This window comes from Mustelus asterias, chromosome 9 (genome assembly GCF_964213995.1).
Source record: "Mustelus asterias chromosome 9, sMusAst1.hap1.1, whole genome shotgun sequence".
Classification (NCBI taxonomy): Eukaryota; Metazoa; Chordata; class Chondrichthyes; order Carcharhiniformes; family Triakidae; genus Mustelus; species Mustelus asterias.
This window is the reverse complement of record NC_135809.1, coordinates 46786919-46810530: the sequence shown is the minus strand read 5'-3', so window position 1 is coordinate 46810530 and position 23612 is coordinate 46786919. Positions and strand designations below refer to the sequence as shown.

The following is a 23612-nucleotide window of genomic DNA, read 5'->3' as shown; positions in this document are numbered from 1 at the left end:
GGAACGAGGTGGGTTAAGTGGATCAAGTGTCAAGAGGAGAACATTTAGGAGACAGTGATCACATAAAGATCTTATAAAGATAAGGCTGGCTATGGAAAAGACATAGAACATCAAGAACAATAATAATTAACTGGGAGAAAGTCACATTCAATGGGGTAAGAATGGATCTGGGCCAAATAAACTGGAGGCAAAAGTTGTCAGGAAAAATGGTCGCTGAACAATGGGCTACCTTCAAAACAGAGTGTTCAAGCAGTCATACCTCCAAAGAGAAAGGTATGGCGAACAAATCTAGAGTGCTCTGGGTGCAAAAAAGATAGAGATTAAGATGAAGATGTCAGTTGGATAATTGCATCAGGAACCAGGCTGAATATAGAAGGTTGAGAGGGTAAATGAGAAAGCAAATAAGAGAAGCAAAGAAAGAATATGAAAAGAGACTGGTAGCTAACATAAAAGGGGATCCCAAAGTCTTCTAAAGGCACATAAATAGTAAAATGGTTGTAAAAGGAGGAGTCGGGCCAATTGGGGACCAAAATGGAGACTTATGCATAGAGGCAAGGGGCCTAGCTGAGGTATTAAATTAATATTTTGTACCTGTCATTACCAAGGACAATTGTGCTGCCCAGGTCATGGTGGTAAGAGCAGGTAAATCAGACATTTGAAGGATTTAAAATTGAGAAGAAAGAGCGATTGGATAGGCTGTCTATACTTAACATTGATAAAGCACCTGGACTAGATGGGAAATAGGAAGTAAGAGTAGAAATTGTGGAGACAGTAACCACAATTTTCTCATCTCCATTAGACTTGGGTGGGACCAGAGGACTGGAAAATTGCAAATGTTACACCCTTGTTCAAAAACAGGTGTAGCACCCCCCCTCCCCCCCTCCCCCTCCCCCCCACCCCACCCCTCCCCCCCCCCACCCCTCCCCCCCCCCACCCCTCCCCCCCCCACCCCTCCCCCCCCCCCACCCCCCCACCCCTCCCCCCCCCCCCACCCCCCCACCCCTCCCCCCCCCCACCCCCGGTGTTGGGAAAGCTTTCAGAAACCATTATTAGGGAGAAAATGAATGGGCACTCGAGCAAATGTTGGTTAATCAAGGAAAACCAGCATGGATTTGTTGAAGCAAATCCAAGACTTAACTGATTGCTAGGATTTTTTGAAGAGGTTACAGAGAGGACAATGCTGTTGACGTGGTGTACATGGACTTCCAAAAGGCATTTGATATAGTGCCATACAATAAACTTCTGAACAAAGTTCAGAACAATACATGAACAAAGCTCATGTATTAAAGGGACTGTAGCAACAGGGATACCAAATTCATTGAGCGACAGGAAATAGAATGGTGGTTAATGGATATTTTTTGGATTGGAGGAAGGTTCGTCATTGTGTTTGGAGTCAGTGTTTGGATCTTTGCTCTTTCTGTTGTATAATATTGACCCATACCTTGGTGTACAGCTCATAATTTCAAAAGTTGCAGATGTTACAAAATTTGGAAGCATGGTTAAAAAGGACATAGTTGGAGGAATGGATGAACAAGTGACCGATAAAATTCAATGCAGAGAAGTGTGAAGAGATTCATTTTGATCGGAAGAAGACAGAAAGATAAAATAAAGGGTACAATTCTAAAGGGGGATGCAGGAGCACAGGACCTGTGTGTGTGTATATGTACATTGAAGGTGACAGGACAGGTTAAGAGTGCAATTAATAAAGTATACAGTATCCTAGCCATTATTAATAGACACATAGAGTACAAGAGCAAGAGGATTATGTCAATTCGGTAAAATGTCCTCAATTGGAGTATTGTATCTAGTTCTGAGCACTGTGGGAAGGATGTGAAAGCATTGGAGAGGGTGCAGAAAAGATTTAAAAGAATGCTTCCAGGAATGAGGAACTTCAGTTATGTAGATGGATTGGAGAAATTAAGAGCGTTTGTCTTGGACAAGAAAAGCTTGAAAGGAAATTTCATAAAGAGGTATTCAAAATTATGATTGATCGGGACACACATTTTTCCCACTGGTGAAAGGATCAAGAATAAGAGGTCACAGATTTAAGGTAATTGGCAAAAGAAGCAATGGAGAAATGAAGAGAAACTTTCACACAGCGAGTGGTTAAGGTCTGGAATGCACTGCCTGTGAGCATGGTGGAGGCAGGTTCAACTGAGGCATTCAAGAGCAAATTGGATTATTATCTGAAAAGGAAGAATGTACAGAGTCATGGGGAGAATGAGCGTAAGGTGAATTGTTCATTTCAGAGAGCTAGCATAGGCATGATGAGCCGAATGGCCTCCTCCTGCTCTGTAACAATTCTGAGAGTCTGTACATTAATTAGAACAAAAATGCACTAAAAAGTGTGAAGATATCCTGGTTCATTTGAAAAATCATCTGGAAATTTAATCATCTTTCACTTGGGAGTTTGTCAAGACAAAATTATAATTTTTTTCACTGTTGTAAACAGTATCAAATTCAGATGGGAAATGTATTAGCTGGTCCCCGAACTCCCTATAAACACTGCCATTGAAATGCTAATTCAATTCCAGAAGTGGACTTGTTCCATTCGTAGACTCTAAATTAATTATTGCAATTACTCTACCATTTGGTCAGATACTGAATTGTCTTATAATGTTTGTGATGTACAATCATGCATTATAGCATCATGTCAATAGTTTTGTTGATTAAGGAACCAAAAGCTCCACTGATGGCTCATTTTATAAAAACACTATCAGGTATGGGCAGCACGGTGGCACAGTGGTTAGCACTGCTGTCTCACAGCTGCAGGGACTTGGATTCGACTCCCGGCTTCGGTCACTGTCTGTGTGGAGTTTGCACATTCTCCGCGTGTCCGCATGGGTTTCCTCTGGGTAGAAACTGTAGGATTAGACTGTAGGATTACAGTAGGGATTGTAGGACTGTAGGATTAAACTGTAGGATTAAAATGGGTAGAAGCTGTAGGGTTTCTATGATTTCTACAGAACCAAGCTGTGGAAAGAAGGCCCCTGATTTGATTCTACTGTTTCATGAATTAGTTCATTTTGGCCGGAAGGCATTCAGGCACGACGACTCGTATTAGTTGATGATTAGCAGAGTTCTACTCTCATCTTTATCTCATGGTCCCTGCTGGCAATTATTTGTGAGTGACTAGACTTTAAGTGGAGATGAGATTAGACTGGTCCCAGAGTCTAGGCTTTGAGGTGACCAATGTCTTCTTGAATGAGGTACCTGAGTGTACCCGTGGAACTGCACACCAGTATGAGTTCACCTTTTCAATAAAAGAGGAGAAAAAAATTAAATCTTAAAAAAGTGAAACTATAATGCAGTGTCGTACACCACACACATTTCATTCTAATTTATATTTTAAATGAAAATCACTTCACTTATTTTTATGGTGATATGAGACTGCCAAGTAATGGTGTTCACATTGCAAGACAACCTGGTATTTCTGATGCTCAAAGAAGCGTTCCATGTTGAATTTATTCCTAACAGAAACGTGTGCTGTGAATAATGGAGGCTGTGATCGTACATGCAAAGACACTGCTACAGGAGTCCGGTGTAGTTGTCCCGTTGGATTCACACTGCAACCTGATGGAAAAACATGCAAAGGTCAGTTCCTGTTTTCTTTGTAATGCACCTTTTAGTGGTTTCTCAGAGCAAAAAATGTGAATATTCAAACATGTAAATGGCATGCTCTACAGCTGTAGTTGACTGGCAACAACATTTGAATGTTCTCCCAAAAGATTAAAGATCTGGTAACTGCCTGAAATGCTTCATGAAACTTTACTTTTAACCCACAAGTAAATGTATCTGGAGGATTTTTTTGTTACAATTGTACCACTTATTGTTCCTCGGTGATTCAGGGTTCATGGTGAGTAGGTGACTCCATACTACTTTCAAGGTGTGAGTGCAGACTTTCTGTACTTGTTGCAGTTTATACAAGAATGGCTGTTGGGTTTTTGACTGACTGAAATGGAAATATATCCTGACATCCAGTTTTCCAAAGCCACCATGTTAGCGTAGCTAAAAGCAAATTACTACGGATGCTGGAATCTGAAAAGAAAATGCTGGAAAATCTCAGCAGGTCTGACAGCATCTGTGGATTGAGACCAGGCCTAATGTTTTGAGTTTGGATAACCCTTCGTCAGACCAAAAAGGGCAGAAATCTAGGTCAATCTGAACAGTGGGTGTTTATTTTATTAATTATATTTTCCCCAATTACCTTCTCTCTTTCCCAAGGTATTTGACTAATTTCTGGCAGTTGTCCGGTACCTCAGTGAAATAGTTATTCTTCAGATGTGAGTCTAGATAGCAAGGATTGGCAGCGTATTCGTATCATGGAGACCATCACATATTAGCACAACCCTGCTCTGATGAAGGATCATCCAGACTCGAAATGTTAGCTCTGTTTGGAAAGTTTCACAATAAGATGATGAAAATTGAGAATATTTTTGCAAGGCCTCAAATGGCATCACTGGATGCCTTGCCCACGGCTGAACAGAGGGAACAAAGCAGAGATGGACAGAACAAAGGGAAGAGTGCAGGCATGAGTTTGCAGACAAGTAACAGAACAGTCCAGCAATGGTGTCCCAGTAATGCTGATGACACTGGCCATCAAACACCTATCCATTTTAAGATAAAAACAAAATACTATGGATGCTGGAATCTGAAACAAAAACAGAAAATGCTGGAAAATCTGATTAAGTACCTCTGTTCTGCCATTCATACAATCTGATCACTTGATGGACACTTTTAACACCTTCTCAGCCTTCTGTGTCCTCATTTACATTGCCTTTCTCCCATCCTCCTCCCCACCCTCATAGTATAAATCTCTGCTGATTCCCTTTGCTCTTAGCTCTGACTCAAAACGTTGGCTCTATTCTCTCCCCACAGATGTTGTTGGACCTGCTGAGATTTTCCAGCATTTTCTGTTTTTGTTTCCTATCTATTTTAATCCCATTTTCCTGCACTTGGTCCATAGCTGTGTATGCTATGGCATTCCAAATGCTCATCTAAATGTTTTTTGATGTTGAGGGTTCTCTCCTCTACCACCCTTTCAGGCAGTGAGTTCCAGATTCCCATGCTCTCTGGGTGAAAAGGTTTTTACTCAAATCTCCTCTAAATTTCCTGCCCCGTACCTTAAATCTATGGCCTTTGGTTATTGACCCCTCTGCTAAAGGGAAAAGTTTCTTCTTATCTACCTTATCAACGTCCCTCATAATTTTGTACACCTCAATCAGGTTCCCCGTCAGCCTTTTCTGCTCCAAGGAAAACTTGAAAAATTGAAGGGAAGTTTCACAATAAGATGGAAATTGAGAATATTTTTGCAAAGCCTCAAATGGCATCACTGGATGCCTTGCTGATGGCTACAGTAAGAAGTTTAACAACACCAGGTTAAAGTCCAACAGGTTTATTTGGTAGCAAAGGCCACACAAGCTTTCGGAGCTCCAAGCCCCTTCTTCAGGTGAACACCCACAGATTCAGGTGGTTCTTCACCTGAAGAAGGGGCTTGGAGCTCCGAAAGCTTGTGTGGCTTTTGCTACCAAATAAACCTGTTGGACTTTAACCTGGTGTTGTTAAACTTCTTACTGTGTTTACCCCAGTCCAACGCCGGCATCTCCACATCATTGCTGATGGCTGAACAGAGAGGGAACAAAGCAGAGATGGACAAAGATAAAGGGAAGTGTGCAAGCTTGAGTCTGCAGGTAAGTAACAGAACAGTCCAGCAATGGTGTCCCAGTAATGCTGCATGAGGTGGTTGTGAGAATGGTGCCTACATGGAGGTGGAACCAAGATTCATGTAACAGCTGGCCTGGATGATAGTGAATGTGCTAGCCCTGTATGCTGCAACAGACAACACCAATTTTAGATTCACTCCTCTGCTGGCCTGGACCCTGAGATGGCAATTTTCACGGGATGTATGTGTGCCAGGGTCTGAGAAGTACTGCTGGCATCTTAGCTGGTACAACAAATCACCCGAAAAACAAACAAGTTCTAGGCAAAACCTTCCTTTTTAGAAATGTTGTTTAGGTTACCAATCAAATGTACTGGTGAAGCTAAGGTATTGGGCCTAAAAGACGTTAAATTCTGGAGACCATAAAAGGGCAGAAATCCAGGTCAATCTGTGGGTGGTTATGTTTTCCCCAATTATCTTCTCAAAGATATCTGACTAATTTCTGGCAGTTGTCCAGTACCTCACTGAAATAGCTATTCTTCAGATGTGAGTCTAGACAGTAAGGATTGGCAGCGTATTCATATCATGGAGACCATTACATATTAGCACAACCCTGCTCTGAAATGATGGGTGGAATTTTAACAGTGGCGTGCCATTCCTGATGACAGAGCAGGAAATGTGCACCACTTCCGATCTCTTGCTTTTAGCTGCTTCCCAGGCGGTTATAATTAAAACTTAAAGTGCCAGCAGCATGCATTGGAAAGACACAGTGGAAGAAGCTTCTCAGTGGTGAAACCCATTGTCAGCTGACAATGCAGCAAGTTGGGGCGAGCTATAAAACACCCTCCTGTGATGCCTCTGCATCACAGACATAACTTTCCTGCCTAACTCCATTCCCATGAACATAAGACTTATTGAGAGCACAAAGGTTAAGGGAGCGATTCTCCCCAAAAAATTCTAAATGTCGAATTTGCGTATAAACTGAAGTAAATCACACTGGTTTTTTCAGCAGGAGTTTCAAAATGAATCTTCGACACACTGTGCACTGCAGAGGGCACTAGTGTAAATCACACCAAAATTCAGTAGGCGGGGCCTATTCCCGCTGGAGAGACCAGCAGCATAGCGCTGAGTGGGCCACTGCGCATGTGCCAACCTGTTATAGCGGAGATCGGCACATGCACAGTAGCTCCACAGGGCCGGCCTCCCGATCATTGGCCAGCTCAATTACTGGTCAGCCCCATGACCCACACATCACTGGCCCTTCCATTCCTCCCACAATCAATTGCTGTCCCCCTGAACATGTCCGGGACAGCTTCGACCCTCGACCCCCTCCTCCCCCTGCCCCTCCCACACAGCCCCGATCTCCCAATCCCCTCCCACCGATTGTCCCGACCTCCCCCCCCACTCCCCCCCCCCCCCCCACTCCCCCTCACATCTCCAACCCCGATGGCCAGCCCCAATCTCTGGCCATCCTCCCTCTGTCATACAGCCCAAATACAGAGTGGCAATGGGACCCCTCCCTCCCCCCTCCCTCCCCCCCCCCCCCCCCCTCCCCCCATCCGCCCCACCCCAGGCACTGGCACTTTGCCCCTTGGGGTAATGGTTTGCATGGTGATACAACCATCACCATGCAAACCATTATCTTCAAATCTGGATTAATTAATAACCTGGTACGTTATGAAGATGTCCAGAAAACTAAGCCAAAGCCAAACTATCTTTTTGGTATTCTGTTCTTCTGCTGGTATTAGGAACTCATTTATATTACCAAGGAATTGATGGTTTTGCTATTTGTGAGGCCATTTTATGATTGAAGGGGTAAGGGGTAGTACAAGCAGTCCACTCTTACAATCACCACCAGTCAATATGGTTAGACTGAATAAGCAATAATTGACAAAGGGAAATAAAATCTACTTTAAGGGGGAATATAAAAGAATATGTACCACATATTTCAATTGTGGTGTTATGCAAAGTTATGAATGAAATTCTCACCTTTGTACAATTTACAAAAATCATCTGTGATTGGGTGTGTTTTGTGAGGATAAAATGGATTAAGAGTATGGATACAATCAGGGACCCAATTACTGTGCAATCTCAGAAACCCCAACGCACCGGCTGACTGTGATGATGTTAATGCTGTTTTGACTGTGGATTCTCAGAGTTACTTTCACTCATGTTTACGTAGTGTGACCTTATGTCTATGTCTTTTCAGTGTGAATATTCATGGGATTGGAAACAGTTGCAGAGGATAGGCATGTTTGCATGCAGTACTGACAGCAAACTGTTCTTTCTCCATGTTGGACTTGACAAACTTCTCATTCACAGCAACAGTGTTATTTTCTTGTGGGTATAATTTAAAACATATAAATTCTTTTGGTGGACGTTAGACTTGTTTTAATCTTTCCCAACTTTATTTCTCCCTTGCGTAAGCTTGACAAGTAAAGGTTGATGAATTGCAAAATTTGGGGGTAAATTAGAAGCAGATAGTATTCATTCATTTAAATGGGAGTTAGGTTTTTTTTTTACAGAAAACATTATTATTTTGGGAGATGTGGATACAGTACATGGATAATTTGAGACAAACAAGTTAATGCTTGGGAGGAAAAGGTTATTTTAGAGAAATTTCTCCGCAACTGGAGGTTTTCTTGCCTTGTATCTGGGCCTGCAAAGGGTTAACGGATGGAGAATTGATTTCCATAAATAGCAAACAACTCTACAATCATTGTATCGTGAAGTTACCTGTGTGTTAGAATGCAAATTGAGTGGACCCTGGTCTTTTTCTAGTCTAACAATTTCAATGTTCCCAAGTTCTCCCTTCATTAATGTCCATACATATATGCTTCCCTATACAGCTCATTAAATAGAGATCTGCGATGAAACTTCTGATCTGTGGAAACAGATCCTCTGTTGTGAGGCTGGCAACAGCGTCTGGAATTTGGCATAGCAATGAAGTTGCCAGATCCTTACTCAAATAGCACACACTCAAAAACTGGCAGCCTAGTTGTCTACCAGTGTTCCTTACTTTGACACGGAAAGTTACTTTGCTTTTATACATTCATATATGATTTTACATATCTTTTCAAAATTATTCAGACTCGGAACAAATCGGCAAAATTCCAGAGCTTTGCATGAACACCAACGATGCAATCAGCATCCTGATTGAGACTAGGCATTAAAGGCCAGTTGCATTTTGGTCTGAATGCATTGGTTTCCTTAAAGCTGGACTGTTCCAAATTGTTACATTGCAATTGATTTTTCAAAATTTTAGACATTGAAGTCTGTATTCTGTGATGAGAGGCTGAGTAAATTGGGTCTTTATTATCTCGAGTTTAGCAGAATGAGAGGTGATCTCATTGAAACATAAACGTTTCTGAAGCGTCTTGATAAGGTAGACACTGAAAGTTGCTGCAGTCCATCTTGTGAAGCTACAACGCAGGATGCCTTGTGTGCCAAGCAGCAAAGGCAGCAGGTGATTGATAGAGCTAAGCAATCCCACAATCAATGAATCAGGTCTAAGCTCGGCAGTCCTGCCACATCCAGCCAGAAGTGCTCGGCTTCCTTCAAAGATTCCCAGCTTCAGCCAATTCAATTCACTCCACGTGATAGCAAAAAATGGCTGAAGATACTGGATACTGTAGAAGCTATGGCCCTATTACTAACAGAATGCAACTTTTTTTCATCCAAGATGAAATCACTTGTGACTGAAGTGCAATCTGACCTGGGTTCTTCCAATAGACCTTGTTCAGTCAGTTTGGAGTACTGTATGATGCCCACAACTCAGTCTACTTCCATTGATCAGATTTAGGGAAAATATCTGAATAGATTTGTTCAAAGGGGAACTGTTTACATTTAAATTCATATGTGACACACACCATCAAATTTTCAAAGCACGTTGCTTCAGAAAACTGAAGGTGCAACAAAACAAGTATGAATGTGATACAATGAAAAATTCTGTTAGTGATATGTACAGACCTGTTTTTCTGTGATCATCCACCAATTTCTGTTGTATGCAGGCTAGGCCTTTTGTAAGCACCTATTTCTGACAGAGTAGACTTGTGTTCAACATTGCATTCAGTCAACACTTGGCTGAATGCTTTTCTTTCTTCATAGCATTAAGTGCAGAAATTGGCCACCATTCCACCTGAAACCCAAAGCTGCTGACAAATTACATCAGCTATCATTCTGCAGCAGTATAGGATAAATCTTCCCGGGGCTTGCCTTTGATAATCTTTTTAGGAAAGGCAAGCAGAGCGTAAATTTTTCAGGCTGGCTTTGTGTCTGCAAAGGTCTAGTCAGGGATATTTAGGTAAGATTTAGTGCAAGAAAGAAAAGATTAACATCCAAGTGTTTAGAACTGCATCAAACAGAGATCACGCGTCTATCGCTGACAGCTAAAGGAAAAAGGTAGTTTGAGACTTGTATTTGAACATTATTACATTTTCAAAAGGACAACTTAAATATTACAAGGCAGGACAATGACAAAACCATGGGAATATGTAATAAGTTGGCTGCCTGGGAGCAACCTGGTGAAGGGGATCCACTCTCCATTGTAGACTCTTCCCAATTTTTATCCTATTGATTATACCAGGCCAAGGGATCCATTCTTTCTCAGATTACTGTCCAGATAGTGAAGTTGAAGTGAATTTCCCCATTTTCATAGAATCATAGAAACCCTACAGTGCAGAAAGAGGCCATTTGGCCCATCGAGTCTGCACTGATCACAATCCCACCCAGGCCCTACCCCCCATATCCCTACATATTTACCCGCTAATCCCTCTAACCTACGCATCTCAGGACACTAAGGGGCAATTTTAGCATGGCCAATCAACCTAACCCACACATCTTTGGACTGTGGGAGGAAACCGGAGCACCCAGAGGAAACCCACGCAGACACGAGGAGAATGTGCAAACTCCACACAGACAGTGACCCAAGCTGGGAATCGAACCCAGGTCCCTGGAGCTGTGAAGCAGCAATGCTAACCACTGTGCTACCGTGCCGCCCTGAATTTTCATGAACAGCGTATAGCACCCAAAATATTACTGTTTTTATTTTAAATGTAAAAAATCCTTTTGATTGAGATTGAATTCCATCTCTGAATCAAAATAAGTCACTCTTTCCAGGAGCATTTAATAGATTTTTGTCAAGTTAAAACACTTTATTTAACAGATTGTGAAGGAATTTTTGAATGTTGTTGACTGACATTTAGCCACATGGTCTGACAGTCTGGGAGGATCTATTTTGAACACTACATACAATGATTGCACTTTCTGTACCTATATTTATGCTTCCCAGTTTGGACTCGGTGGGAGGAGAAATTTTAATGGGCTTGGGATCCGAGTTTGTATAGAGTTAATCCCCTAAAAGTGATGTTGTATTGGGATGCTGATACCATCCTACCCTCCTGTGGGTTTTACCACAGTAACTTCATTAGTAAGTGTGTAGAAGACTGCGTGCCAAAGAAGCAAATCCATGTGTTCCCCAACCGGAAACCATGGATGCTGAAGTCCAGGTCTGAGGTGTTCAAGTCAGGCGACACTGACCTATACAAGAAAGCTAGATACGATCTAAGGAGATCCATCAAAGATGCCAAAAGACAGTACCGGACAAGCTAGAATCCCAGGCTAGCCACATGGATTCCTGCCAACTATGGCAAGGTCTGCAAGGCATAACAGGCTACAAGATAAAGGCATGTAAAATCGCCGGCTCCAACGCACCCCTCCCTGATGAGCTCAATGCATTCTATGCCCGTTTTGTGCAAGAGGCCAGCGAGAGCATGCCCTCCACCTGGAAGCCCTGGATGAACCTGTATCTGGGGTCACCACTGCAGATGTCAGAACAGCTTTCTTGAAGATCAACCCACGGCAACAACTGGCCCGGATGGAGTACTCGGACGAGCTCTCAGATCCTGCGTGGATCAGCTGGGTGCGGTATTCACAGACATCTTCAACCTCTCTTTACAACAATCTGAGGCCCCTTCTGCTTCAAGAAGACGACCATCATCCCGGTACCTAAGAAAAACCAAGCAGCGTGCCTTAATGACTGTGGCTGGTGGCTCTGACGTCCATCATTATGAAGTGCTTCGAAAGGTTAGTCATGGCACGAATCAATTCCAGTTTCCCGGACTACCTGGATCCACTGCAGTTTGTCTAGCGCAGCAACAGGTCCACAGCAGATGCCATTCCCCTGGCCCTGCACTCAACCTTGGAAAACCTAGATAACAAGGACACCTATGTCAGACTCCGATTTATTGACTACAGCTCAGCCTTCAACACTATTATTCCCACGGAACTCATCTCCAATCTCCATGGCCTGCGTCTCGGCACCTCCCTCTGCGACTGGATCCTGAACTTCCTAACTTACAGACCACAATCAGTAAGGATAGGCAACAACACGTCCTCCACAATCATCCTCAACACCAGTGCCCCACAAGACTGTGTTCTCAGCCCCTTAATATACTCCTTATACACCTATGACTGTGTGGCCTAATTCCCCTCCAATTCAATTTTCAAGTTTGCTGATGCTACTACTGTAGTGGGTTGGATCACAAACAATGACGAGACAAAGTACAGGAATGAGATAGAGAATCTGGTGAACATTAATCTCTCCCTCAATGTCAACAAAATGAAGGAGATTGTCATCGACTTCAGGAAGCGTAAAGGAGAACATGCCCCTGTCTACATCAATGGGGACGAAGTAGAAATGGTTGAGAGCTTCAAGTTTTTAGGCGTCCAGATCATCAACAAACAGTCCTGGTCCCCCCATGCCGACACTATAGTTAAGAAAGCCCACCAACTCCTCTACTTTCTCAGAAGACTAAGAAAATTTGGCATGTCAGCTACGACTCTCACCAACTTTTACAGATGCACTATAGAAAACATTCTTTCTTGTTGTATCACAGTTTGGTATGGCTCCTGCTCTGCCCAAGACCGCAAGGAACTACAAAAGGTTGTGAATGTAGCCCAATCCATCACGCAAACCAGCCTCCCATCCATCGACTCTGTCTATACTTCCCGCTGTCTCGGCAAAGCAGCCAGCATAATTAAGGACCCCACGCACGCCGGACATTCTCTCTTCCACCTTCTTCCTTCGGGAAAAAGATACAAAAGTCTGAGGTCACATACCAACCGACTCAAGAACAGCCTCTTCCCTGCTGCTGTCAGACTTTTGAATGGACTTACCTTGCATTAAGTTGATCTTCCTCTGCACCCTAGCTATGACTGTAATGCTACATTCTGCACTCTCTCGTTTCCTTCTCTATGAACAGTATGTTTTGTCTGTATAGCGCGCAAGAAACAATACTTTTCACTGTATGTTAATACATGTGACAATAATAAATCAAATCAAATCAAACAGTCGGTTTGCATGGGAGGGGTGGGAGGATCCCCTTGGAGCTATCAGCTAAGTAATTGAAATATTCAAATAGGTAACCATTCCCGCTTTCCCGAACTGTCAGCGGCGAGGGTCAACTAGGTGAGTACATAGCCAGGAGTACTTCTTCAATGGAAGTGACAGGCTACAAAGACATTGCACAGTGAAACCGAAAGATTGCTGCCATGGTCAGGTGAGAAGCTAGTTCTCCTAGCACTTCCAAGAGTGTGCATTCATTGCTTGGCAGGTGATTGCCAACATCTTGGGATTTGTTCATCTGTCCTGTGCTTCATTTACTGTGAGGTGCAGTTCCCTGCTCACAACATGGGAGCAACCTATGCAGCTCTACCTTGCATCTCTGAGGAACAGAGCAGCAGTAGCTGCTGCCTTATCTTTAGTCACATGCTGCTGTCAAGGGTCAAGGGGGTAGACACAGATGCAATCGTGAGAATGCAAAAGCCCCAGCACAGAGTCTACAGACAAAGAGAATCATCTCGCTGAGCATCAGTGCCTCAGGAGGCTTGGGTTCACATGGTGTTGTGATATAAGGAGGTGTATCTTAAATACTGTCACTCTCGCATTGACGCAGTGTGTGACTTGCAGTCGGTCTGTAAGCATCAGTGGTCAAGGTCAGATATGTCTCTGCCTCTCCCTGAGGTTGTGTGCTCTCTTTTCCTGCAATGCCCTGTACAGATGCAACAAGACATCTCTGCTTTTATATTCTATCCCCCTTGCGATATAGGCCAACATCCCATTTGCCTTCTTGATCACCTGTTGCACCTGCAGACTGGGTTTTTGCGTCTCATGCACAAGGACCCCCAGGTCCCTTTGCACAGTTGCATGTTGTAATTTTTTTCCATTTAGATAATAATCCAAACTATTATTGGGAACTGATCCACTTCAGATCAGCCATGATCTTATTGAATGGCGGGGCAGGCTCGAGGAGCTAGATGGCCTACTCCTGCTCCTATTTCTTATGTTCCTATGCAAGGACAGAGAGCAGAAAATTGAGTGTTCGAAGTGTTATGTGTAGATAAGAGAGGACAACGCTGTGGAAAGTGACTGAGGCATGAGTGTGTGAGGACAATTGACTGAGGGTGAGAATTGAATGGCTAATCAGATGGGCATGTGAGAATGTGCTGGAGAGAGAGAGAGCTGCAGAAAACTTTGTTCTAAGGAGTGCTTTGCTGGAGAATGCTGGGAAAGGTAGAGTGTGGGGGCTTGACACCGGAGAGTGTCCAATATAGGTCAATTTTAATTTTCCTGCTCATCAATTCTATCCCTCTAGAAAATAAGCCTAGTGATAACACCTTGTCAAATTGATTGATGTATTTGTGCTCTGAAGTCCTTTTGTTCCTGTACTCCACCTAGATTCACACCTTCCAAGTAATAAGCAATCTCCCTAATCTTCCAACCAAAATTTACCATCTCACATTTATCTGTGCTGAACTTCATTTACCAACTATTTTCCCATTCTACATTTATTAATGTTCTGTGATTTTTTTTTTTACAGTCCTCCTCCATATTGAGTATTCCCCCTAATTTGGTGTCATCCTTAAATTTAGAAATTTTGTTCTTCATTCCAACGTCCAGATCATTCATGTAAATTGTGAACAGCAGCCTTGTGGTACACCACTTCCCATCCTTTTCCACTCTGGAATAACTATACTTTGTTCCAATTCTCTGCTTCCTGTCTTGAAGCCAGCAGGCAACCCACTCTGCCACTTGTCTTCTCATTCCATATTCACCCACTTTATTCATTAGTCTATTATGGGGATCTTATCAAAGGCCTTTTGAAATTGAAGGTTAATTACATTCCATTACTATTGTCCATTCTCTCTATTAACTCCTCAAATAAATCAATAGGGTTAAAAGGGTTAAAATGGTTAAGGTTAATAAAGTCTAGCAAGATTTTCCCCTTTGAAATTTATGTGGATTATTCAATAGTACATTTTTTTTTAGATGTTCTTTTCTCTGCTTTAGTATTATTTCTCATACCACCAATTTTAAACTGACTGGTCTGTAAATCCATAGACATGTTCTGACCCCTTCTTAAATATAAGAATTATATTAGTTATCTGCCAGTCCTCTGTCGTTGGCACTACACTATTTTCCTAACAAATTACTGTATTAAATGTGCAGTAATGCCTCTGTTATCCCTTTGCTAGATTATTTTAAATATGTGCTGCAATCCATCTAGACCAGGGATTTTATTCACAGAATTTGTTTAATTTATTCAATACATTTTTTTTCTTATTTTAAATGTACTTATCTCATTGATCCACAGTCATGTGCATCTGCTTGGTGTGAGATGCTGGTTTATTTCTCCTAGGAAATGTCACCTCCTGCAGCCCCTCAGAACCCACAGCAGGGTCTCCAGGTAAAAGTGAGGGACCTGGAGATCAGCCTTCCCAGGTCTCCACTTCAATCCTGTGGTTGCTGCTGTCTTACAATTTCATGTACAGTTCAACCATTCTGATCCTGGTCAGGGTCCCTTCAGCTAGAAATTCTTCTTTTGCTAGATTAGATGCATCATCCTGCTCACTCTCTCATATTAGTTGTAAACCAAGAAGCTGTATGCTAATGCCTTTGCTGAGTTAAAGAGCTAGGCCAAGGCTAGCTCTAGATCCCAAATCAATAAAGGTGATCATCCTACGAATGAATTAAAAAAGACACCCTTACTATGTATGAGATTGAACATGCACCAGTCAAAGACCATGAGGTAAGTGGAAGTAAACCAGCTGGAACTGTTTATTAACACATCTATTCTCTAGCACAGTCAACGCAAAACTGGCTTGGCAAGCTCCACCCAGGGTGGAACTTGTGTCCTCGGTCACCTGACCTGATCCCTTAAAGGGGCATGCCCCTAACAATCCTGGGCTAATATTTTCAATTGCTGGTGGGGATGGGAACTGGAGTGGGTGTGTTGTGAATATAACGCTCTCAGATGATGTGTTGGTGTCCCAAAGCCTCTGGGACATGTTGGAATTTTCAAAGTGAGGGTGGGGTGAGAGGTGTAGGGGAGCCCACTCAGCTCTAATTATATGTCTGTTAAGCTCCTAGAAAAGCTTGTTAATGGGCTGGGGAGGGCACAAAGGACACTTTCAATTCATATCTGGTGCACAATAAGTTGTCAGGTTCAATGCTGGGACACGCAAGTAATTTTTTTTATGATGCAAAACTTTTGGTGCTGGGGATTTTGCTCAAAATCAGTCACAGCACCTTTTCATTGGCTGTTTGGCCGCTATTAGGTGGAGTGATACTGCTGGCCCTCTTCTGATGTGCTACTTACTCTGCAAGGCAGTGGCAGGTCCCATTATGGCCACTTTCTGTCTTGGCTGCTTGTGGTCTGCAGGCAGCTCCCACCTGCTGCTAGTTCTCAGGCATCATTAACTGGGCACCAAGCTCGCATACAGCCAAATTAGGGCATTTACATTTGATGAGCAGGACCTGGAAATTATCTGGGTCTCAGATTCCTGACCATAGATTGAAAATCAAGCCGCTGATGACAGGAAATCTCCTGCCATAGACTTGTCAAATCTTTGTGTGCAGCTGTCCGTGAGGTGAACTGTAAGGGTATTCCTTCACCACTGAATGAAAGATCCAGGACAATGTCCAGTTCAGATCACTCTTTGATAATAAAATTAAACTCCTGGATTATGCTATGTTACATTCTTTGGTTTTGCTATCGTACAATTAGGTATTGTCAGTTCAGGCACATTCCTGAACATAAGACACACTGACCAGTTTTAGGAGTCAATAGTTAACAGAATACTTAAGGCAAGTTGAAGACTTGTAACACAAATACTTCAAAAACAAGAAACAGTACTGCACAATTTCCTTTCCTTGGGAATTTTACTATTTTTTGTTTGGTGTTATTATATTGCAATACGTATTTTCAGTACTATGAGAACCCGAGGCATAGTGGCTGATAAGATTCATCAAACATTATTTAAACTAACTTAGTTAACTTACCTTCTTCATTGATTGGCAGATGTTACATACTCTTGACATTTTATTTTTAAGGGTAGATTTTGTGGTCCGGAGGATCACAGTCATCAGTTTGGGATGCGTCAGAATTGAGGAAAGTGAGTGGTAAATCTGGGTTTTTTTCCTGAATTTCTGTTCTTCCACAAAATGCAGATAATTTAATGTAACTGTGGATGCCAATGGCCTCAACATGCTTGCCTGTCCTTTTCAGATTGAATTGCACCATGCACTCTGATTGACTTTTGAAATAAAGCTTAACTAGGCTGAAGTGTTTTGTTTCCCTTTTCATTTAAGTATTTCTTTCAGTTTAGACTTTTAGGCAATAGTTATGTAAAAATCACTTGAAAGCAGCTGTAATTTAAACACTTACATAGAGAATGTAAAATAAAACATGAAATGGGGATCGTCCAGTTCAAATTTCCATCTTAACTGGGAGAAACCGAACATCTTTGAATAAGCTGCAGGGTCATGTATCTTTTAGGAGATTAAGTTAAAATGATTGATGACTGTTGGTTTAACATACCTCAAATATTCTAATTAATGGCAGTAATGTCAGAGAATGTTACAGTCAGCAGTGGTATTATTAAAGTGCCTTAAACAGAGAGAAAACCAAAGTTTGGGACCTTAAACCTCAAACAATCAAACTTTGACCTTGCTGAGTCTTTATGCAACAGCTATTAGACCTTATGACCTGGAGGAAATTATCTCCTACATAGGCTGGCATTCTGCCCTCTTATCACACTTGGTTAATTAGTTCATAACCTAGTGACTGAAATTCCTGTCTAATTTTAATAAAAATGTTGGTATTTGACCTTTGGGAGAGTGCTGACTTTAAACACATTACTTAGCAGTGATAATTAGACATCATTTTCTGTTTAAATTATTTTGAGGTTATTACCTTTTTAGTCACATTTTTCTTCTTGTTGAAGGCAAGAATTTCACCTCCAGTTGTCACTACTTTGGAATATTTACCACGATTCAATTGTTTCCTGACAGCACCCCGCGTATAGAAATATTTACTTGTTCTACAAGTATGAATCTTTGGTTAGCTCCAGGTTGTTTATCACTAAGAAATAGCGCCATATTCCTGGTAGGGAATTAGAACATAGAACATAGAACATAGAAAGCCACAGCACAAACAGGCCCTTCGGCCCACAAGTTGCGCTGATCATATCCCTACCTCTAGGCCTATCTATAGCCCTCAATCCCATTAAATCCCATGTACTCATCCAGAAGTCTCTTAAAAGACCCCAACGAGTTTGCCTCCACCACCACCGACGTCAGCCGATTCCACTCACCCACCACCCTCTGAGTGAAAAACTTACCCCTGACATCTCCTCTGTACCTACCCCCCAGCACCTTAAACCTGTGTCCTCTCGTAGCTACCATTTCAGCCCTTGGAAATAGCCTCTGAGAGTCTACCCTATCCAGAATTAATATATTTTTCAGTTTCTAAAGTTCCCCTCTGTGCCCAATTTCCATGTCGCTCTTTTAATGTTCTGGTATGTGTATGTGTGTGCCTGTTACTAAAAAATTTATTTTAAAAACAGCTGATCAAATGTTTATTACTGATGATTTCATTCAGAAGTTGACTGCTGATTACAAATCATCCAGGCAGCTCCTCTGACCCATTTACTGAATGATTTTGCCCTTGACTGATTTGTGCCTGAAAGGTGTTGATACTGATCTGAAGTGGAATCTTTTGTACTGACTTCATAATCGAGAACACAGGATGCCAATCAAGTAAGGATTATGATCATAATCTGTGATGCAAGTCTGTAGTCCTAAAAACATCAAAATGGAAAATACAGAACAACTTGTTTTTCCATGCATGTCTAACAAAATCAGCAAACAAGTCATTTCTGAAAGTGCACAGCACTTATGCTCCGAGCTGGGAGAACCAAGGGTCAAATTTTTTTCTGAAAGTCAGAGCTGCAAAAGCCTCTTGGTCTGAAGTCAAATGCCTGTATTTTGCCACCTTAGAATTCTTTTCCAAGGTTTTTATGATACTACATGAAGGCTCTCTTTATGCTTCACTTGTAAATAATCTTGTACAAAAGCAATCAAAACCATTAAACTTTCCCTGGAAAAGGGATTTGAGGTGCTGCTGACCTGGCATCAGGTCTGTCATTTTTTTATCAGATAGTTTAATGAGCATAGACTATCTGTAGAGGCTCAGTACAGTATTAATGCACTTTGTTAATACGTATTTAAAAAAGGCCATTTCTGCTACTTCTCAGGGATTTCTGCTGACCTTTCGCTGATACAGTGGGAGATTGGAGGAATTTTGTTGAATTTCACAGCTGATGACCATTCAGCCCACTGCACCTGCTCTGCTGCCCTTTCTCTATACTATTTATATCTTTTCAAATGTTTATCCACTTCCCTTTTCAAAGCTAATATCCATTCAGCTTCCAAAATTGTTTCTGGTAGAACATTCCTAATAAGACTTCAAAAAAAGTCTCTCAACCTATCCTTGTTTTTTTTTCATAGAATCACAGAACAATACAGTACAGAAGTGTCTCCACCAGTTCTCTTAAGCAGTTTTATTCAACCAGTCCCTGCAAATGTATTTCTTTTGAGTATTTATTCAATTCTCTTTTGAATGTTTCATTGAATCTACTTCCATCGCTCCATCAGGCAGTGCATCCCAGATGACAGCAACTTGCTGTGTTTAAAAACCAACTTTCCTCACATTATCTTTTTGCTTTAAAACTGTATCCTCTGGCTATTGACTCTCTTGCTACTAGTAATAGTTTCATCTTATTTATTCTATTAAAATCACCCATGATCTTGAATGCCTCTATCAAGTCTCCTCTTAACCTTCTCTATTTCATGGAGAATAACCCCACTTCTCCAATCTCTCCACATAATTGATGTTCCTTATCTCTGGTATCATTAGAACAAATCTTTGCACTGTTTCGTTCATATTGCCTCCCCTCCCTCATTTTTCCAGCCAAAATGTATCTTCTCTACATCAAATTTAATCTGCCCTGTGCTTGTCCATTTCATCAATTTTTTTCAGTCCTCCTGAAGTCTGTCACTATCCTTCTCATTGTCGACCAAATTTCTGAGTTTGAGAATTTGTGCCTCAGTAGGTAGCACCCCTGCCTGAGCCAGAAGCACCAGTTATACGTCCCACTCTGAGACTTGCTGCCCACATGCAGCTCTTGTATCCATGATTGGAGCTCATCTACTTTCCTCATAACTTCATCTGGGTTAATGAAGGACTGATATGTATGCTTCACAAATTATGCTGGAATATAATCAATTCTGATCTTCCTTATGGTCTGTGGCACATTATGATGCCCAGTTTTCAACTGTTAGATTTGCTCTTAATCAATCTAATTAATGTGACATTGATAGTGCCACACAGCATAATGAAGGATCGCCTCAGTGCGACTTTGGAACTTCTCCTTCACCAGGACTTTGCATTGGTCCCTCCTCCCAATGTTATCATGTTCTGTGACAGGTATTTTTGAAGAGGACGAGGTCAATTAGGTTTTTCCCTTGTGTTGGTGTTCTCACCTCCTGCTGCAAGTCCAATCTTGCAGCTATGTACTTCGGGACTTGGCCAGTTGTGATACTAATGAATCATTCTTGGTGGTAGACTTTGAAGTTGCCAACCCAGACTACATCCTGTGCTCTTGATATCCCCTGCTTCTTTAAAGTGGTGTTCAACATGGAGGAGTACTGAATGATCAGCTGAGGGAGGCAGTAGATTGTAATCAGCAGGAGGTTTCATTGTCTATGTTTGACCTGATGCAATGAGACTGCATGAAATCTTAAGTGAATATTAAACAAGGTCACTCCCACCAGACTGCATACCACTTTGTTCCATCTCAGGTGGTGTCATCCTGATGGGCCGCACCTAATAATGGTAATGGCAGAGTCTGTGACATTTTGATGGTCATACTCTCAGAATCATACCTATGTTAGGCTGTTGCTTGACTAGTATGTGGATAGCTCTTCCAACTTTAGATACCAGACTCCATCCATATGTTAGTGAGGAGAATTTTACAGAATCGACTGGACATCTTTTCGTCCTATCCTAATTTGATGCCTAGTTTGCAGCCAAGTGGTCCATCCAGTTTTATTTTTCATAGTGGTTTGATACAATTAAGTAGTTTCTAAGCCACTTCAGAGAACAGTTAAGAGTTGATGTAGGCCTGGGTCATGTATCAGCCTGACTGGGTAAGGACAGCAAGTTTCCTTCTCTTAATGACCATTAGATTCTTGCTTCTCTGGAGGTGTGCCTCTCACTTTCAAAACCACCGCTGCCACCCCTCAAAAAAAATTCCCTCCACCCCTCTTTCCTTGTAAACTGCTACCATCTCCAACATCCCTCTCCCTTCCTTGCTTGAATTGTTGTCCATACTAAACCAAATCAGGGGATCATTGATGATACTTTAAAGAACTGTGAAAAGGGAAGACCATTAGATTGTTCTCTTGTCCATAAATCTATCTATAATAAAGCCTGTATCCAATTCTAAATTGCCTGCAATTCACCAAGGAGATCAAAATCTTACATTGCTGTAAGATTAACTGAAGGGGAAGCAATCAATAAATTTTAAATGTCATGGTAATGAAAATTACTTCTAATGCCAGTCATTTTTTGTAGTGCGCAAAATGGTTTTGTTAATCTCAATGGCCACCAGGTGATGTGAAGTTATATTATTTTCTCTTTGGTAGTTTTGATCTTTTGTGGAGTGAAAGTCCACAAGTACCAATCTGTGGAGACATGCTTTGCCAAATTAAAAGTATTCCTAATGCCACATTGATTTGAATTGATCAGGTCAGAGCTAAACTAATACACTTTAATATTAACTCACCATCATTTGTACAGATAGAGTTCAAGCAAATTCCTGCTGCAATTGAAATTCCTCACTCGAATCAAGCTACATTAGATAAAATTCCCACAGATAGTGTGGTTTATTTTGTCACAAAATTAATATATCTTGTACTGCATAGTTTATTGAAAATCACTATGGCTTGGACACATTCTTCCAACAAAACATAAGTTGTTTTTTTGGGTTTCGCTAATGCAAGGATAAAGTAATGCACATTTTTAATTTCAATATAGATTTGACGGTTTATGTTCATTTAAGTTCTCAAAAATGTCTTCTTCCCTTTTCTTCTGAAGCCATTGAGCCATATGAATAGAGTGCCCTTTGGATAACAACTGCCATAAATTATCAGCTTAAATTAAGAGTTTTTTATGCTAAGGCTTGGAGTGTAAGTGATGCTAGGAGTTAGAGGTTGGACACTCCTGACAATTGGACAACTGTAATCCCATTGGTGTCTCAGCTGAGATCAGCAATCTAACACAGATTGAGGATCAATCATCTATTCTTCTTTATCATATGATGTGTTCAATCCATTGTCATTTACCAACGGAGCTCTTGAAGGAGCTCAATAAGAAGTCTCACAACACCAGGTCAAAGTCCAACAGGTTTATTTGGTAGCACGAGCTTCCGGAGCACTGTTCCTTCATCAGGTGAGTCACTTGATGAAGGAGTAGTGCTCCGAAAGCTCGTGCTACCAAATAAACCTGTTGGACTTTAACCTGGTGTTGTGAGACTTCTTATTGTGCCCACCCCCAGTCCAATGCCGGCATCTCCACATCTTGAAGGAGCAGAAAGGTTTGTTTTATAGGGCTTGCTGTGAATATGTAGTTTGATGTGGAGATGCCGGCGTTGGACTGGGGTAAACACAGTAAGAAGTTTAACAACACCAGGTTAAAGTCCAACAGGTTTATTTGGTAGCAAAAGCCACAAGCTTTTGGAGCCTTTAGCCCCTTCTTCAGGTGAGTGGGAATTCTGTTCACAAACAGGGCATATAAAGACACAAACTCAATTTACAGAATAATGGTTGGAATGCGGATACTTACAACTAATCAAGTCTTTAAGATACAAACAATGTGAGTGGAGAGAGCATTAAGACAGGTTAAAGAGATGTGTATTGTCTCCAGACAGGAGAGCCAGTGAGATTCTGCAGGTCCAGGCAAGCTGTGGGGATTCCAGATAGTGTGACATGAACCCAATATCCCGGTTGAGGCCGTCCTCATGTGTGCGGAACTTGGCTATCAGTTTCTGCTCAGCGACTCTGCGCCATCATGTGTTGTGAAGGCTGCCTTGGAGAACGCTTACCCGAATATCAGAGGCCAAATGCCCGTGACCGCTGAAGTGCTCCCCAACAGGAAGAGAACAGTCTTGCCTGGTGATTGTTGAGCGGTGTTCATTCATCCGTTGTCACAGCGTCTGCATAGTTTCCCCAATGTACCATGCCTCGGGACATCCTTTCCTGCAGCGTATGAGGTAGACAACGTTGGCCGAGTTGCAAGAGTATGTACTGTGTACCTGGCGGATGGTGTTCTCACGTGAGATGATGGCATCTGTGTCGATGATCTGGCACGTCTTGCAGAGGTTGCTGTGGCAGGGTTGTGTGGTGTCGTTGTCACTGTTCTCCTGAAGGCTGTGTAGTTTGCTGCGGACAATGATCTGTTTGAGGTTGTGCGAATCATCAACACAGATGCCATCATCTCACATGAGAACACCACCCACCAGGTACACGGTACATACTCTTGCAACTCGGCCA

General features: G+C 42.0%; 1 protein-coding gene across 3 annotated transcripts in view; it reads left to right on the top strand.

Annotated features, from left to right (window-relative positions):
- The window catches only part of scube1 (signal peptide, CUB domain, EGF-like 1), a 279156-nt gene that overhangs the window by 161013 nt on the left and 94531 nt on the right, over positions 1-23612 (top strand). For all 3 annotated transcript variants that reach the window (XM_078220129.1, XM_078220128.1, XM_078220127.1), the window contains one exon: positions 3478-3594. In XM_078220129.1, coding sequence (XP_078076255.1) covers positions 3478-3594 — 117 coding nt within the window. The remainder of the gene's footprint in view (positions 1-3477; positions 3595-23612) is intronic.